Source organism: Cuculus canorus, chromosome 16 (assembly GCF_017976375.1).
Source record: "Cuculus canorus isolate bCucCan1 chromosome 16, bCucCan1.pri, whole genome shotgun sequence".
NCBI lineage: Eukaryota > Metazoa > Chordata > Aves > Cuculiformes > Cuculidae > Cuculus > Cuculus canorus.
The window spans coordinates 14554689-14573759 of record NC_071416.1 but is presented as its reverse complement, the minus strand read 5'-3'; the positions used below and the strand labels follow the sequence as shown (position 1 = coordinate 14573759).

The following is a 19071-nucleotide window of genomic DNA, read 5'->3' as shown; positions in this document are numbered from 1 at the left end:
GTACTTTTATGTTTCTTATATGGCATGTGGAATGCGGAAACTCAACTTAACTGTGGATGCATCTCCTAAGACCTCTCTTCCTCTTCGTGCTCCATGTGTTGCTGCTTTATGAGAAAGCTGACTACTTCTTCAAAGCTTGTGTTGTTCCTGTTATCAGAGAGGAATCAAACAAAATGGGGAGTTTCTGCTTGGGAGGCAGTGCCAACACCAACCGTTATTTCATCTGCAATAATAGCTCAGTAGCATAAGGGGCATCCACAGCCAAACTTACTGTTTTTCTTGTTTTTCTGCCAAGAGGATTTCCTGATTCCAGAAATTAGCCCCATTGCCAAGCGATACGGTCAAATCACATGGTCAGCAGTCCTAATTGCCTTGGGAACGCAGAATTCTATCACACAGACCTGCTCCTAAAGCGCGGACTGAGGAAGAGATGTTCCCTTCCACATAAGACCTGATCTATCCATGTGTAGAGATTAGTATCTACACTGTCTATAACATAATTAATTAACCAGAATGTATTTTTATTTGAAAACTGCTTAAATACTGTTCTAATACGGATTGCAATTACAGCAGTATGAAGTCAGCAAATAGCATGATAGCTTCTTCCTAATTTTTGATAACACTCCCCACGCTGACATCTGGCACTTTTGTACTTTTTGTACTATTTGTGGTTGCCTTTCTGTATGTCTATCTGCATGTAGCTTTACAAGCACTGATTTAATCAAAGCTCTATACTGTTGTAGCGTAGACAAAGCCTAAGACTTTATTTGTGGAGCAAAGCTGAATATCGCAAGCCCAATTCTCTCATGCTACCAAAAATCGGGATGCACCGAAGTCACCAGTCCTACACAGATGTAGAAGTAGGTTGTTACAAATCAGGATTGAAGCCTGTAAGCAGTCACTCTTGATTGATGTCACTTTCTATGGGATCAAAGGCCCCTTGTACTAGCGAGGAGGACAGAAAGTACTATTATAACTAAAGGACCTTTTGTCCCGGCTCTCTGCGAATAGAATAACAGACAAATTTTGGTTGTCTGCTTCAAGTCCAAAGGTTTGCAAAGGCCAGTGCAAAAATACTACCTACCTACAATGGCTTGTGTGAAGAAACAAGGCTCTCTTCTACCTCTGTCTTCTATGATTAGTCAGAATGCTTATTCTGCAGACTTTACAGAAGTCTCACTTTATTTCCAGTTGCAATCTTTACTCAAATAAAGAATGACAGCTATTAACTTCACAGGCAGGGGTTCTACGTGTTGATTTATGCCTTAATGTCACCTTAATAATCAGAAAACAGGAATGTAAATAACAAACTACATTTTAAGATTAAAAAAGCATTTTGTTTTTTTTTTTTTCAAAAGGATAAGTGTTTGTTTATTTAATAACAAGGAGGTCAAAATTTACAGTACTGTATCATGCAGATGCTACGTGGATTAAAATGTCAGGCTCATGGTTCCCTGGCCAGGTTAGCTCAGGGTTGAATAAACCACAGAAATCTTAATTTTCTGTAAAATTTATTAACTACAGTTATTACAGGAGACTTGTGAAGCAGGAAGGTCCTGGATTTTGTTTTTTTTTGTTAGGGTTAATTACAAGTATGGATATACACAAATATCTGATAAACAACTAAGTTTCCTATCATCTGAAAAACATTAATAACAGGATCGTAGGTACAACCTTCGCATTAGGACTATGGTGGGGACGCGGGTGCCCCCTGGTGTTGCCATTAGAACCTTAAATAGTTTTTAATTTGTTATTCCACCTCACCAAGACAAGAGAGAATTTGTCTCAATCATATAAAGCCTTTGCATTTTAGCGTTTTAAATTACATTAATAACCAATATGAAGCATAACTTTATAACGGCTGATTCTACTATATTGCAGTTTTTGCTAATTTCAGCTCTACTGAAAAAGACAAAAGGTGTCTTGGTTGTTTTTACATTTAAGTATAACATTTATCAAAGGAGATTTTTTTTTCTCCCTGGCTGCTGTAAAGCTCTCTAAAGCTGGAGATTTGTTGCTCATGCCTTGCTGCACAAACTGCATTCCTTTGTCACATGCAATTTTTTTTCTGCCATTTATTTAATTCACTGCTACTTTCTTACCTTACATGCTCGACCCTTTATAGACTTAAAATAATCCACATGACCTTTCTTTAATATACTGCACATTTCTTGATGATCTTTAGAATTGCTTTCTAACATCTAATGAACAAACCCGGTAAATGATATACCTTAAATGATACACCAATGTTTGCTTTTGCCTCAGGCATTTGATGACAGCCACGTAAAGGAAAATAATGAGTCATATCTACTGCAAGGGGAGCTCACAGAGAGCTGCGGATCCTTCAGCAGCCAAGTGTATTCATTACTTGGTTTTCCCAGCAGGTAGGATCGACACTGGATCTGTTTGCACCTCCGCGTCAGACATCCTTTTGGAGCCCTGTGGGATAAGATGTAGAAATATATAAACATTTTTAAGTACTTCAGAACAGTCAGCTCTGGGATTATGTGTTAGAGTTTTGCTAGTAGGTATTTTCCACTAATTTCACCTCTCTGCTTTTCTTAATTGGCCCTTTATTTAAAACATGCGTAAGTATATGAGTACCAACTGTATTATGGCAATCCCAGAAAGCTACTGCCTGTGAATGTGTTCATTATTTTCATACCTTTTTTTCCAGCCAGCATGGAAAGCAATTGTTTTTAGAAACTGGACTAACATAGCAGAGACAAGTTGCTGTGTGCTTGTAGTATTGTTGTTTTGGCATAACTTTCTCTGAAATTTCCCTGTCCTAAACGGTTCACTGAAACCACACTAAGAGTCCTTCAAGCATGATTAATAGCATATTATAGCCAGCCTTGCTCTGCTCTAAGTTAAAGGAGCATTAAATACTTTTATGCATGACAGGTATTTGACAATGTTAGAATGATAAAGCTTTTTTACACTACAAATATAATTCTGGTTTTGGAACCAGTTCAAGTCACTAATCTAGTTTAGATGAAAGGAATGCATCGATCTAGCTATACCAACTAAATTTTTGAGCAGTAATTGATAAAAACTTGGCTTTAGTTTCAGATGCCTTGTTCTAACTTTACTGGCCTTGAGGCCATCGAGACTTCAGAACATGACAGCAAAATGGATCCACAAACACTGTTTCACAGGTCACTGTTAACATTGCATAGGATGCCAATCCTGTTTGTAGCCAGATGCCTAAATCATTACATGCTAAATAGAAAAGCAGCATGACAAGGCTGAAGGTGACTGCTACGTGCTTTCCCTACAACAGGAACTCTGCAGAATCATATGCTAATTGTCCTTTCACACTGGAAACCTGACTCATCACTTCTGTGTCAGACCAGGAGACTGAAACATCTCAACTTCCTCATCCCTCTCAGGGAAGTAAAAACAGTTGAGTTTTCATACCTATTAGGCTCCACCTCACCGATACTCTTTGAACTTTCCACCTTTGAAAATCAAAGTATAAAAAAGAGCAGCCAAAAATCACAAAGGACTAAAAGAATACCATGTTTTAAACTAACTGTAATCCTGTGCAGCTTCATTGGCTGCAATCTGTTTGCTCCTGCTTACAAACTTTCTGAGTTTGGAAAATACTCTAGAACAGAATAAAATTTTTTTTGCCACTTATATGTAGCAGTAAATGGAAGGCAAAAAAAATAATAGGTTCTAATATGCATCAAAAAACATCAAATGAGCTACTCACTCCAAATTCATCCAGCAACCCTAAAAAAACTAAATATCATTTAAAAGGTTTTCCACATTACAATATAATGGGGTCTGTCAACCATAGCTGTTCCTGTCTGACACATGAAGGCATTAAGGCATTTCTAGATTGATCTAGGAAACAAGATGATGTTCTCTGCCATTCTTCCTTTAAATGGGCAGAGGGAAGAGTAAAGGAGGGGGCGCTCATTTGAGATAATCCCCATTTTGACTCATATAGCACATTTGCAAGTGTCATATGTTCTATGCTTATACTACAGTCTCCCCGCTGTACCCGTTTCAGGTTGGTTGCTGATTAAAGCAGGAAGCTTTGAGGAAGACTGGCTGATGATTCTTGTTCAACTGGAATTTCCAAGTCTGCTCTGAAATAAAGAACTTTGTTCTTGCCCTTTTAACGGACAAATTCCAGCTCTGCCCTCAGGTTCAGAGGCACAGGTACCGCTGGCTCACGTCTTGCTCTCAGTGACTTTGCATAACCCTTTTCAGTGCAGTGGAAACTCCCAGAATTTGTGACAGCTACGCTGGAACATATTGTTTTGGGTAGAGCACTTCAAAGTACACACAAAGGAACATCGTGGTATTGGAGTATGGTTTTTCCCAGCTTGTGCTCAGTGAAAGTTTGTGTCAGATACTCTGATCAGAACAGGTCAGAATAGTTTCCACATACTAAGCACTCCCGGCTTCTGACAACTTCAGTATGAGTTATTCCAGCTCAGAAAACAATGTCATTCATCTTCTGGGTTTTTTTTTTTTTTCTCTTTCTTTCTAATCTAATCTTTCCAAGACACACTAAATACCTTTGCATTTTATAGCTTATAAATTAATCTCTTTTACCATAGGAACAGCCACTGGACGTTATCATCTGCGCTAAAACCACACAGCTGGGCTGTAACACTGCTTGCAAAAGTAGCTCCGTTTCTGTTGGAAGTTTCACTATTTGTTAGCCCAACTGGGAGCGGATGCTTGAAATATTCTCATCAGCTGCATTCCTGCACCATGACATCCTCTTACTCTGTGCCTTTTCCCGAAGGAACTGACAGATTCAGGAGAGAGTAGCGTTGAAATAGCTGCTATTAAAATAGCTCACCAGAACTGAGGAGCTTGGTGGGCACATATTACACAAGCAAGTAAAGCCTGCTGGATCCCCTCTTAAATATCTCCTGCTTCCATTTTATCAGCATAAAGCTTAGTATTTCTGCTGAGCTCTTACCAGATATTTGAGCTGCTCTCTTGAAAGGAAAATTCTGGCACTGTTTTTTGTGTGATCTAAAGGTTTTAGAGTAATGATTAAACCTTCATGGGACTTAGTATGATCACCTAGGTGATGAGTAGATAATTTTTTAGAGACATTTCAGAACTAGCTTTCCTAGGTGTGGGTAATCTTCTTGGGGATATCCAAAAAGAGATAATTTTATCTGATATGTTTTCCATACACAGACCTTATTGTTGTAGGTTTGTTCCCCATTTGCCTGCTTAAAAATCACATTAGACTGACCAAATTTGCTACAGTGTTATTAAATATATATTTTTAAGTCTACCTTTTGTTATTGGGAGAGGGTAGGCTGTAGGAATACTATTGGCTTCTATAATTGCAACAGAAGATAAGGGACTAATACAGCCACATTTATACAGCCAAATTTTCTGGCATACTATTTGAGGAAGCAACAATCTCTCGCAGAACATCTCTACTTCCTTTACCTTTATTCTACCTTTTTTTTTCTTCACCCAAATGCTCTTTTTACCTCTTCCCAATCTCGTCTCTTGATCAAAAAGCTTTTCCTTGCCCTTTGAACGAGACACACCTTTCCTGCCTCTCTCTGTGCTTCATGAACTTGCACTTGAAAGTGTGTTTCCTTGCTAGCTTGCACTTCCTCCTATGTCCCTTTCTGGAATAATTATCAATTTATATCTATTGTTAAACTCCATAAAAGATTTTTGGATACAGCTTGGATGAATGACATCATACAAAATAAAGTGCAATTGCCAACAGACAAACCCTTTCTCATGCAATGGCTACAGTGAAAATTTTGACAAAGAAGGGCTGGCAGCGCTTAATTTCAATAAATCTCAATTATCTCCAGGAAGAATAGAAGCGGTTAACGTTTGCCCTGCTTCCAGACAAACTACACCAGAACAACGTGGTTGTTTTCTTTCCCTCCAGTTGACCTAAGAGATCTGTTAGCATCATCTCAGTGGTTTAAGTAACAGAACTCCCGATTTCCCTGCTGCGGGGAGGCTGCCAATATCCACAGAAGGCTGTGACACCTACACAACTGTGCTTGTGAGTGTGGATCAGATGTCAAACACAGACATCAATATTGTGCACAGTGGAAACGTCATACAGAAATTTGGAGGCAGGTGTGGATAAGGAAAGAAAAGCGCACATGCAGATGAGCATGCGTGTATTTGATATCTTCAGTCAGCTAGTGTAATTCACAGATGCATATAAAGCAATCCTGGCTTTTTCACATTGTGCTAAGCAAAAAGATTTCTTCTCTTGGCTTCGCTAGGAGCCAAGATGAGTGGAAGCCAATGAAAGTTAGTAGTTGATCCAGGTGAGCTCCGGGACTTCCTTTCTCCATTGAAACTACAGAAAAATCCCACTGATGTTGTGGTTGGCAAGGATTTTACCCCAGAGCAGTGGGGATCAGAAAGCAGAACTGGCTAAACTGTTGCTAATCAATATTGCAGTGAGGCATTTTTCTTTAGTTTTTAATTCCCCTTCTAATGTGTAATTATTTTGGTAATGCAAATTGCCCTCTGTAGGATACATAGTAATTCTGTGAAATGTGTGCAAATTAAACACTTCTTATGATGTGGAAAAACATCTGCCTCTGAATGAATCATACTGGTCTGCACGGCAGCCTAACTTTATAATCTCAGTCCTAACAGGGCTAACGTTCAAATCTGCGTTACCATTATAATCTATTTTGTTTGACTCTTATTTCAGACCTGGAAAACTGTCTGGTTTTCTTTTTCTCTCCTGACAGCCTTAGTAGCAGAGTAGAGAGGAAAGAAGAAAGAAAAGCTGCGTCTCTCTCAAGGGGCAATAATTTGGAATCATTGCAGGTAACAGTCAAATCTGTTTCATGGCTTGAAATTTGTGAGGAAGCTCAGTTTACACACCAGGTTTCCAATAGGTGCTGGAAGTGACCCCACAGCTCTGTGGATTCATTGCTGTTGTGACAGTGTAAGGGAATAGGAGCAAACTGCACCCTTTAAATTGATTTATAAAAAGCAATGGAAATCTGCTCTCTTGCCGAGGCTTGAGAGGCAGTCCCAGGTCTAACCTGTGCTTTTGTTTCTACATTGGCTTCTGAGTACGGACAAGGGGAAAAAAAGTTTCCATTTAATGCTCTGAGGAACCACTGGCTGCATCAGTTACACCAAGCCTTAAAGAAACCCAGAATTTCAGTACACTGAATTCTTTCATTTCCACACTGAAGGTTTCAATGAAGAGGGCATAGCAAGTTCAGGGTAAGATTTAACGTAAAACAGGAAGAAAAAACACCACGTGTAGCTTTTTGTGTGTTCTAAACTAGTCTATAATTGATTGCTGACACTTATCTCGTGACCACTACACTGGTTCCCACCCACCCAGTGGTCTACCTTGATAGTTTTCCTTGCAGGGATGCCCCAGCTGCTCTGAAGTGGCGGCTGAACCACCGTTAGGGCAGGCAGATCACGCTGGTAAACTGCACCGCCTCCACTTTTCCTTAATAAACACACCATAATTTGTAGGTGATTCAGTACCTACTACAGGAACAGTTGAGTCATACCTGTGGCCAAGGCATGAACCTCTAAAACACGGGTGTGGGAACAATTATAACTCTCCCATAATAAACTGTACCTGCCTGTGAATCAGTACCCTGAGGCCCAAGTTTTCTTGCCTTGCCCAAAAACTTGTTGTTGTTGGTTTTAAGTCCTGCAAGATGCTTGTGAACTTGCACAAGTCTCACATGGTTAAAGGCTTGCAGGTTGGGTGCTTAAATCAGCTGAAAAATGGCTAAAAAGATAAGATCAAGTTAACGTACAAGGCCCTTAAAGAACCCTCCAAGTGACTGCCTCTTCTCTGTCTTCTTGAAGGAGGGTTCCTTTGAAGCGTCTCCTCCGTTCTGGATGGAGTCGGTCTCGGCTGCTTGCTGCTCCCTGGAGTCTGGCTGCTCCCTGGTTTCCTGTTTGCTGCCTTTCTGCTTGCTCAGCTCCGCTGTAGACTTCTTGTCCTTTGCACTCTCTTTGCTCTTTTGGCCCACAGGTTCGCTTTCAGCTGGGGCAACTGGCCTCTCTGTGGAGTTTAACGTCTAAAGCAGTTTCAAACAATGGTTATTTTTAGTGTGAAATGTAAACATTTTGGAAGGTGATCCGTAAATACATTTAAAAATGAAAGGCCACCTGGCAGGGAGAAATTCTGCTGTCCAATAGGTTTTCATTTACAGCATCTGGGAGGGACTACTGCAGCCTTGACTTAAGGAAGAGCTCCCAAGGAGGTGAAAGAATTACTTACAAGAGCAAAGACTGCAAGATCAAAGCATTACTGCACAGACTTGCCTTATTTACATACACGTCTATGCTGAAGCTGCTTAAGGAGGCAAAGAACATGCATGGAAAGGTACAGAGTCACACGCATGCGCTGCCAACTGATATTCCCTCCACCTTTTATATCCCAGGCTGTGAAAGCACCCAAAAAGCGCAAAGGAAAGATTTGAGAGAGGAAACAAGTAAAAGACACCTTAAAGCAAAAGATAAAACCGACTCCATCACAAAATTAACAACGTAGGGTTTGGCCCTGGAAGATCACAGCATCACAGAAAATTTTGCATACAAGCACAAAAAAAGAGATAGCAAATAGTGAAAAGACAAACACAAGGACGGAATACCTATTTATAGAGAAGGAAAATATTCTGAAAGTCAGAGAAGTGTGGGATTTGTTTGAGGTTCACAGGAGAAAAATCAGATCCGGCAAACAAAAGATAAGACAGTGAAATTGTTGCTAGGTATGTTTGTGCTAGAAGATCTGTTTGCAAACGGGGTTTTCTTTTTTCTTACAAAAAAGATCATATCACCATATTTATTAACAGTAATTAAGATTGCACAAAAATATGCAATGTTGAAAAGCTGGAAATCTTATACAGCCCAGAGCTTAATGCTGTGTAATTTTTCCAACTTTGGGGATTTTATCAATTTTGAAACACTTGGTATTCTTCTAAAGGCCTAGGGTTATGCACTTACATGACAAGCTTAGCTTCCATTAAAAACAATTACATTTTTAGACAACATGATTTCAGAGAAAAACCCAAAAGCAGAAACTCTAGAGAGGCAGCATGCAAATACAGCTCTCATATCTATTTAAAAATCCCTCAAGCCACTCTAATTTTGGGGAAACAAGAATGAGAGGGGTTAGCAACACTACCAATGACCTTTTTCAACTTATTCACCTTTCTTCACCACTCAGTCTTAGAAAACCCCCACATTTAAATCAGAGACCTGTAACCATTTGATACATTCGGTCTTGACCAGTTAGCTGAAGTCCTTGACAAATACGTGCTCGTATGAGGCTATTTCCTTTTCCAAAGGACAGACATTTATAGTTATATATTTGCTTACATCTGGATTTGTCTGCTTTTAGACTTAAACGCTGTAGTGAAGCTAAAGGACAGCACTTGAGATCTGAAGATGCAGGTTATCAGTAGCCCCATCTGAGCATCAATAGTTTATTAAAGCAAATGCCATCACCTCCGAGTACAGGAGAGCTGTCAGCTGGGCTGCACAGACACTGCACAATACCTGCGTCTTGTTCATCTTGCTCGAGGAAAGACACCTGCATGGATGCACTTTGGAGTGCCCAAGTGGGGCAGGAGTTCTCCCAGCCACAAGAACGAACACAGCTTCGTAAACCTGAATTTAATTCGACCTCTTTCTTTCTGACTCATTTTAACTATCAGACGGGAAGCTCTCGGTTGCTGGCCCCATCGGCTAGTGGGACAAGATCCTTCTAACTCTTATTTGCCTCAGCTTTGAAATGTCTCTGCTACAATCACAAATATGCACATTCAGTTCAAAAAAAACCACAGCACCCAAAATACAGCTGTGAGAGCGGTGACATCTGAGCTCACGGGTGCCAGAACAACGTCTAAACCCCTATCAACTCTCTGTGAAATCTGTGGGTTTATTCTGCGGGTGTAAAATTGGAGTCGAGTCTTCCTCGCCACACTTGTTTGAGTGTGTAGCTGCCTGATAGTTACAGTATCGCAGCCAAATCCAAACTGGATGCAACAGGACTGTTCCTGTGAGCAGGTTTGGGCCTTTGATGTTAATCAAACAAAACACTTAAAAAAAAATATTAATAATACATTTTCCAGGCAAACTAAGAATAAAAATTCCCAATCAGATAATCTCTTTGAGGTGTTTCATATTAACCTTGAAAGGCAGGAAATTGGCATATTTTATATTGATGGGAGCAACTCAGGAAATACAAAGTGAAGCCTATGAATAATGAAACATGTTAATGTTTCTTATTCTAAAGGGTGATCTGCACCTGACAGATTGCTTTCACTCTCTCTACAGTGCCATTGGAAAAAAAAAAAGAAGATTAAGAGGATAGTATATTTCCCCATCGTGCTACAGGAGACCTTAATCCAAGGCTGCATTTTAAGCACAAAACCCAGAAGCCTAAATTTCTAAATGTCCGTAGATTTTTGGATCAGTGTTACAATGGGCTGCAGAATGGCAGTGATGAAAAGCAAAGAAGAATCACAGCATTCCAGAGACAGAACAGTATAATTGAAAGAGATTGTTTCACAGAAATTCTACAAGGAAGAAGTCAACAGGAGATACAGTCTTCCTTCACCTCTCTGGGTAATAAACCTGTGCTAATTTACATCCATGCAAAGGAGAGAAGAAGGAAGACTAATAAGTTGATTTAAAAATATGGAAGGAAAGTGGCTGCTAATTATAATAACAAAAAGTTGACCCAGGACTGTAGCTTTTAGTCACCTACCCAGATGATTTCACAAAGCTGTTGCGTGAAATAAGGAATTAATGTCACAAGACAAGGTTTTCTATATTTGATATACTTTTAGAGAAATAATTCATAAAGTTTAACCTTAGTATCATAGGACACCGTGAAAGTAGAAGGAGCAAGAAAATAACTTTACTACTAATTAAAAAAGGAAATGAAGAAAATCATGAAAGGTCAATTTTCAATACAACTTCAGTTTTGCTCTTGAGTTAAAGGAAACACTATGTCCATGCACAGAGCCTGTATTTTATCTTTCATTACTGAACATAATTATTCTGCATATCTTGACTTACGACAGATGAGGGTTTGACTCTCAGAAAAGGTAAAACCATTTGTATTTCTAAGGCAAATGTGATTTTTCTGAAGCATTTTTAAAGTTAGAAAGAATCTAACGCGAATGTCACATCCAAAGTTTTGGGTTTGTTTTTATAAACACAGAATGAAAGAAAAAAGAATAAGAAAAATATTTTTCCGTGGTTTCTGTTGAATTACAGTAAACAGTTTTCATTCTCACGTTCATTTCAATCTAAATGATCCTTTCCTTAGCACACAAGTAAATCAAAGTACAAATTATTCTAGATCTGTGTATTTAGTTTCACTGCGTAAGCCAAGGTACACGCAGAAGGGAAGACAGCAAGAAAGATAGGAATGAAATCGAACATTAAATCATTAATTATTTTAACAAAAGGAAAACACAGGGAAAAAGCACCTCTTTTTAATGCGATAATAATCCTTTAAAGTGCTGTTTAATAGTATTAGTAGGTAAAATAAATAGATAAGAAATAAGCAAATATGAAACTATGAACATGTAGCACTTCTTTTTCAATGGTTTCTACCTTTCAAAAACCATAGGTTTAGGGAAGTAGTGACAACAACCCATCACCAAAAGATGAAAAAAATCCAGGCACTTACTTGGTGACTGGGGCTTGGGCCATTTACCTCTTCTAAAATGGTTGTCCCTCCATCACCTTTGACTGACTAAAATAACAAAGGATTATAGGACTTCTAACTGGTTTCCTCTGAGGCATTAATTCGATATGAAAATACACAGGAATAAAAAAAAATGCAAGGTTTGATTTAAGGATACAATACTAAAACAAACAGACATTTTAGAAACTCTACTGACATTTTTGAAACACCCACATCTCCAAGAAAGATTTCTGCTGGTTATTTTCTATGGGAAATGATTGTCTCTTGCAAGTCAATTTTCCCATTAAGGCCCAAGAATGAAGGAGGTCTCAGTGGACCAGAGATCCTATCAGCCGGTAAAGAAGACAGACTATCAGCCCTGCTCTATAGTTTCCTAGGAAAAAGCTTTTGATTTCTTTTCCGAGACAAATCTGTTTTATAAGATCTAGTGGGACTTTCTTTCTAGGTAACCATCACACTAAGTGCATGTGCCATGAATAATTAAAACCCACTCAGCTTTATTAATATACTTTTAGATTTTATCATCAGCATCTATTTTTTTCCCAATTTTTGCTTTCCAGTTTATACCTTCTCTTGCTACACGTCAAAATAACGGCCCTTCTTAGTGTCCCAGTCCTGACAATCAGAGCAAACCCTGAGGCTGCAGCACTGGCAGGTCATTCAGAGCAAACCTTGACTATGTTTTTAAGGTAGGATGCCCTGTTCTAGCTAGGTTTAAATATAAGAAAAATCTATTTGACCAAACTAGCTCAATAAGTAAATATTACAAGAGTTGGAACAATTAGATTAAGGTTTAGTAACAATTAGTAATGTAAACAAAACAGAAGGAATGGTATGTACATTTTTAATTAAAAAGCGTTTTAGAGGGTTCAGCGTAGTATTCTCCTGAGTACCATACAAGCCACAGAGCTCAGCTGTAAAGCATAAAATAAATTCCAGAATTTCAAAGTGCCCAAATTTAAATGTCATTTTTCATTGCATAAGTTCAATGAAAACAATGAAAGGATGTGACTTCTGTTCTAAAGATAGATCAGGCTGATTTGTGTTTTTCTGCAGCTTGTAGATTTGTTAGTTGAAGCACAACAGTATCAGCTTGGTCCTATCCATGACGTTATTGCAAGGACCAGTCTTTTTTTTTCCTGTAAAACCGCAGAAATCAATATGTAGTATCAGCACAATAGAAAACTAAACCGCTCTATGGCAATTCATTACTTGCCACAAATTGTGGGAAAAATTCTCCTTCTGGAACAAGCTGCTGCTCAGCCTCCTGCACATTTATGCTCGTGACTCTTCATCTGTGTAAGAGGTTGGAGAGGAGGAAGCAGTGTGGTCTGTCTTATCTTTACAGCATAGAAACTCAGAGTGTATGAAGAAGTACTGTGATAAGATCTACTTTGCATTTCTATTTCAGTAAGTCTTTAAATGCCTCTTGAAAAAGAGTTAGTGCTGTAACAGCAACTACTTCCTTACCTTTTTTTCTTAAAGAAAACCCAAAACAAAAGCAAAACAAACAAGCAAAAAACCAAAAAACAAACCCACAAGACACCAGAATAAAAGAAAACACCGTGCTTTTGCCAACTTTTAGTAATCCATTTCTTATTTTTTTTTTTTTAACCCGCAGGACATAAATAACAGAGTAAAGACCTTGAGGTCTTTGCCTAGATGGAGTTCCCCCCCTTGTGCTCAGTGAAATATATACGTAACACAGGATTTCTCTCTAGAACACTGCTGACCTCTCATCCTTGCCTTTCGTAATTCAGGATTGCTGCTGCCAAAAGCTTCCCCCAAAGGGTTTTCTGCGGCATAAGGCTGGATCAGCATATCTTTAAATGAAGGAAGATGGGGACATGCAATCGACTTTCTACGTTTTCGTGAATAATGGCAGAAAAATAAGGCTGGGCAACATATAAAATAGTTATTCTTGATTCCAAATGCTATTTATTGCATAAAAGTTTATTTATGTGGGGAAGTAGGTCAGCACAGACACTGCAGACAATTTTGAAATAATCTTTTTTTTTGCTCTTCCTGAAATATATATATTCTCCTTGGGAGCATTTTCATTAATCCATAAATAGGACATTTTATTTGCAGAGGCCATACTCAGCTCTATCTCAGACCAACTGTGCTGCCAGTCAGCTTTCTTGCTGAGGACAAAGGCTACAGCCTCAGTACACATTTGGTAATTCTGCTAGTGCCAATTAAAAAATGCCATTTTACACCATTCTAATCTCAAAAAAAAAATCTCAAAATAGACATCTTGAAAGGATTTATCTTGCCTAGCTTTGTATCTGTTCATATCCTATGGAGAAGAGCAAGAGCTTTCAGGGCTCACACCATCTGACATGCTCTAGACCCTAAGGGGCTCTTTAACCTGCTCACCTCTACTCAGTGCCTCTAAAGAGAAACTGGGGTGACTTGCTCAGGTGTAGCTGTTTCTGTCACAACTTCTGCATTAGCTCTGATGTATCCCACCCTGCAAGTGTAATAACACAGCTATTTGATTTTGATTAACGAGGCATGAGTGACTTTCAACTGGCAGCTTAGGATTTCACATTCATGTACGTGTAGCCTAGTTAGATAAAAGAGCAGTGATATTTCTTCATCCCTTATTGAATCACGGAGCTCACTAATGCTTTATGTTTCTATAATTTCCCAATAGCTTTTACAGCATTAGTTAATCTTCTATTTTAACTACGGCAGTGACTTTTGTGACCTTTGCAATTGCAAACAATTATGAATAAGAAGGGACATCTATACCGAGCAAGTCAGAAGGCAGTCTTTGAGCTAGACACTGCCTTTTCCAAAGTAGATTGCTCCTAGTTCTCACAATGGCTATCCTTGTGTCAATAGTGGCAACTATAGTGCCATGGATCTAAATATCTGTTCGGTATCAGCCTCTGCTTGTGCTCTCCTAGCAGAATATATAGAAAATAAGGCATATGGAGAATAACTGATCAGCTTGTCTGAAATAGAATTAAACCTAATTTCTGAGTCCCAGTCTTGAATCCTAAGAAGATAAATTACCTTTCCTTAGGGACCTAGGTGGTTGACCTGTGTAGCGTAACTATGGATGTTATCAAAATACCTTGGGATCATTTTCTGCAGACAGGAGAAACCCAGTAAACAATAATATAGATATAAAATTAATAGTCAATCTATTTCAGCCGCCACAGCAACAACCCGAAATAAATCAGGATTTGGGCTGTCGCGTGTGCCTTTTAGGGTCTGACTCACAATTTTTAGCCTTTGACCATGACGCTATTCCCAGTATGTACCAACGCGTACCTGCGAGCAGACGGTTCGGACAACCCGGGCTATTTATTACATTGTGTTTTAAGAAACTACATTTTTCACGTTTGAATATATGAGCTACTCTGACACCTGCACCACGTCGCTGCCCGAAAATAAAACAGCACTGCTTAAAAATAGAACTCTTTCATACACATTTGCAAGCCTTGCCAGAAGAGATCAGTTGCTGTATAAATCCTCAAGGCCTGCTACAATTTTACTCAAAGAAGCGTTCGTTCTAGACTTAGATTATTTATTTTCTTTCTTGGCCGTTTCTCTAGACCCTTTTGGGGAATACCGTCTGGCTTTTGTTTATACAAAAATTCATCAGGATCGCTTCATACCTATAATTCTGAAAGGATAACAGTCATATTATCACCTTGTTGGTTTCCTTATTCCCTCCAGTCATCTTCTAGAAAGGATTAGATTCTGATTTGTGCCTTTCTTTTCTTTTTCATCTAACGTAAAGCATTTTTGAGGCAATGGTATAATTTTATGTGCTGGTTTAGCTAACCTAGAATAAACTGCCAAAAAAAAAAAAAGGGGTTTCATGGCTTAAAATGTGACTTCCCGAAGCAAGCGTGGGACTTGGCAACGGTGCAGCTCAGGGAGACGGATCCTCCTGATGCTGCTGGGGAGGGGGTTCCTGCAGGACCACCAGCCCGGGGAGCCGCAGGCACAGAGCATCCACGGCGGCCGCTCCAAATGCTGGGATAGAACACCTTGGCGACGGGAAAAGGTTGCGATGGGAAGGATCCCGCAGGGGCAGGGGGTGTGCGGGGCTGCAGCAGCGCCGGGGCCGTTCCCGCAGGAGCCGCGAGAGGGAGATGCAGGATGAGAGATGCTGAGGCGCTCCGGGCGCTGTGCGGCCCCGCGGGCGGTGCGTTGCAGCACCTCCGCCAGAATCGCCACCCTCTGCCTTGCAAAGAACACAAGAGTATCTTACTGGGCTGTTTCACTATGTTTGGGGAGCATTCTTCTGTCTCTTAAATGATAGGATCCCCAATTTTCTCCTAGTCATAAACTTAAAACAGTCCTGGTAGAAAGTTTGTCTCTATCCTTTGAGTCTTCTTTCTGGTTCTTATAAACTCTTCTATTGTTTTGGTTAAATATTACTACATAATATTACTTCATCACTTTCGTCTCTAGCTCCTGAGCATACAAATTGTTGTCTTATGAGAATGCAGCTTATTTTGTGACCTGGGTAACTACCTTTGACAGGAGTCAAAGTTAGAGACCGCACCTTGAGTCCTGTGTTCAGTTCTGGGCCCCTCACCACAAGAAGGGTGTTGAGGCTCTGGAGCGTCCAGAGAAGAGCAATGAGGCTGAGGAAGGGGCTGGAGAACAAGGGGAGCGGCTGAGGGCCCTGGGGGTGTTTAGCCTGGAGAAGAGGAGACCTTATTACTCTCTACAACTGCCTGAAAGGAGGTTGTGGAGAGGAGGGAGCTGGGCTCTTCTCCCAAGTGACAGAGGACAGGACAAGGGGGAATGGCCTGAAGCTCTGCCAGGGGAGGGTCAGGTTGGATATCAGAAAAAAATTCTTCACGGAGAGAGTCATCAGGCACTGGAACAGCTGCCCAGGGAGGTGGTCGAGTCACCTTCCCTGGAGGTGTTTAAGGAACGGGTGGATGAAGTGCTGAGGGACATGGTTTAGGGAGTGTTAGGAATGGTTGGACTCGATGATCCAGTGGGTCCTTTCCAACCTGGTGATTCTGTGATTCTGAGTTTTCCTTCTGGTTGCTGCATCTTTCCTCAAAATTGAGGTAAACGTTATACCCCGCTTCGATCTTGTGCCAATCTGACCCATCACCCTCCACTGTGTTAAATTAGACCCAACAAACTGTTCAACTTTCAATGGATTTTTCAAGAATTGCCACCCCCTGCCTTGCAAAGAACACATCACTCTAAAAACTTGAAATCGAGCATCTTTCTTACCAGTTTGAAAAACTTCCTCAGGTTTGCTTTGGGGGTTTTACTCTCTTCTCTTCTGGGTTTCACTTCGGCAGCTTCTGGGCTCTTACTCTCATCCTTGTCAGTAGGCACTGCTTCTAAAGACACCTCCACTTTTTCACTGCTTACCATCTCTGCTTCTTCCGAGGCGTTCTAGATTTATATTTTTTAATTAAAAAAGTGGAAAAAAAACATTCAGACTTAATTAGGCAGGTTTTTGTGTGTGTTTTTGGTTTTTTTTTAAGGTTACAATCAAAGTACTTTGAGTAGCGCAGTAAGTTGGTACATCAGGAAAAAACACAGCATGAAAGCATTCTCAGCTTCACTGTATCTCTACATGTTTCCTCAGCAATTTGATTAACCCCAATTAAAAAAAGTACACAAGCTGGTGGGATTTTAAGCATTTGTTTAAATTGAAGAAATACCCTTTCTTGAATTGCAGCACCAGTTCCCAAACACAATAATTTACCTTTCATTAAAAAAAAAGAAAATTTAAACGAAATTACATACATAGGTAAAAATGAGAAAGATGATACCCAGGAGTCTGCACACAAAGGCAGGAATAGTATTAATTAAAACATACCATGGACATTATTAATTGATAAAAGTCCAAACAACCCTAATTCATGTAGTTCTTCATACAGAAGTCATTCAATATTTTATGCATTTTTCTCTCAGTATTATACCTTTTAATTCTATCATATTCTTTTTGAGTTGGGGGGGACATGCAAGATGGGGACTCGCCACGAATTTTTACAGCAACATGAGAGATTTTGCTTTACTCTTCTTTTGTGGAAGAAATGAACGTCTTGGGGGTAGAGATAAACAATGAGGGAATAAATATTCCTTGTCTTCTGCAGCACAGCCTGCTTCCCCATGGAATTGTAGATTTAATTTATATTTATGAACATTTTTGAGATAATCAATCTATAATAATTTTAATCTATATTTCTGCCTATTCACACATACATATAATCAATTCACCATCTATTTGCTTGAAAGAAATGATTCATTGCAGGAGTTGAAACAGTGGCTCAATAAAGCAGCGACCTAACTTCTGGGAGCTCATCATTCAGGGATTACAGTTTTGGCTTATATTACTGCTACGCTGTTAGAGCTGCAACCCAAATGAGTTTTGCCTCTCAAGCTATGTCTGTGCAATGGTGTTCATGTAAATACTGATAACAAATGCAGCCTGGGGCGAGCTGCTAACTCTGAAAAGCACTGTCTATTTAAATAAAGAAAAGGGCTAAGGGATAGTCAACTATTCGGTAAGATTGATTTAAGTCATCGATGACTTTTTGTACATTTCTTGATGGATTCTATAGGAGGCTTTAGGCAGTTTAAATACTATTTTAGTATATCTAATTTTTACCTTTTGTTTTTTTAACTTATCAAGTTATACTTTCAGCATCTCCAAGGCTGGAAATTCCACAGCTTCCTTGCAATCACATCAGAACATTCACATATTCTGCGACAAAAGGAAACTCTAGAGACATCACAAAATCATCTCAAATAAGATTGGCCAAGGCAGTAGATTCTTGGAGACTGATGACATAACCGTGGTATATTGTGTAGTTCAGAGATGCAGAAAATGTCTGTACATGGGCTTTTAAGTATAAAGGGAATTTTCTTCTAGTAATAAACTTACTTAAAACAGTTCTGGTAGAAAGTTTGTCTCTATCCTTTGAGTCTTCTTTCTGGTTCTTAGAAACTGTTCTATTGTTTTGGTGAAGTATTACTACATCATTTTCATATCTAGGTCCCGAACATACAAACTGTTGCCTTATGAGGGCACAGCTTATTTTCTGACCTGGGTAACTTTGACAGGAGTTTTCCTTTTGCTTGCTGCATCTTTCCTCAAAATTGAGGTAAACATTATACCCTGCTTTGATCTTGTGCCAGTCTGACCCGCCACTCTCCGCTGCGTTAAATTGGATTCAACGAACAGTTCATCTGTTTTTCCTGGGTCATACCTTCTTTATAAAGCAACATTTCTTTTATCTTAACAATGTAGATGAGAGATGACCTTTTGCTCAAGGTATTTCCACTTAAAAGAGCAGTCATGCTTGAGATCTGTTCCTGCCACTCTCAGGCTCACAGGCAGGAAGCAGAGAGGGTTAGAGAGACTTTAATCCACCTTCCTG

The 19071-nt window shown here is 39.5% G+C and overlaps 1 protein-coding gene across 5 annotated transcripts in view; it reads right to left on the bottom strand.

The window, feature by feature from the left end:
- Positions 1–1225: 1225 nt before the first annotated feature.
- BCAS1 (brain enriched myelin associated protein 1) overlaps positions 1226–19071 on the bottom strand; it is a 47059-nt gene continuing 29213 nt past the window's right edge. Inside the window, exons 10-13 of one of the 5 annotated variants that reach the window (XM_054081785.1) lie at positions 16910–17077; positions 11669–11734; positions 7773–8039; positions 1226–2439 (exon numbers count right to left, since the gene is read on the bottom strand). In XM_054081785.1, the coding sequence (XP_053937760.1) occupies positions 2365–2439; positions 7773–8039; positions 11669–11734; positions 16910–17077 (576 nt within the window). In that variant the 3' untranslated portion in view covers positions 1226–2364. The remainder of the gene's footprint in view (positions 2440–7772; positions 8040–11668; positions 11735–16909; positions 17078–19071) is intronic. The other 4 variants (XM_054081783.1, XM_054081782.1, XM_054081784.1 and 1 more) reach the window with 4 other exon arrangements.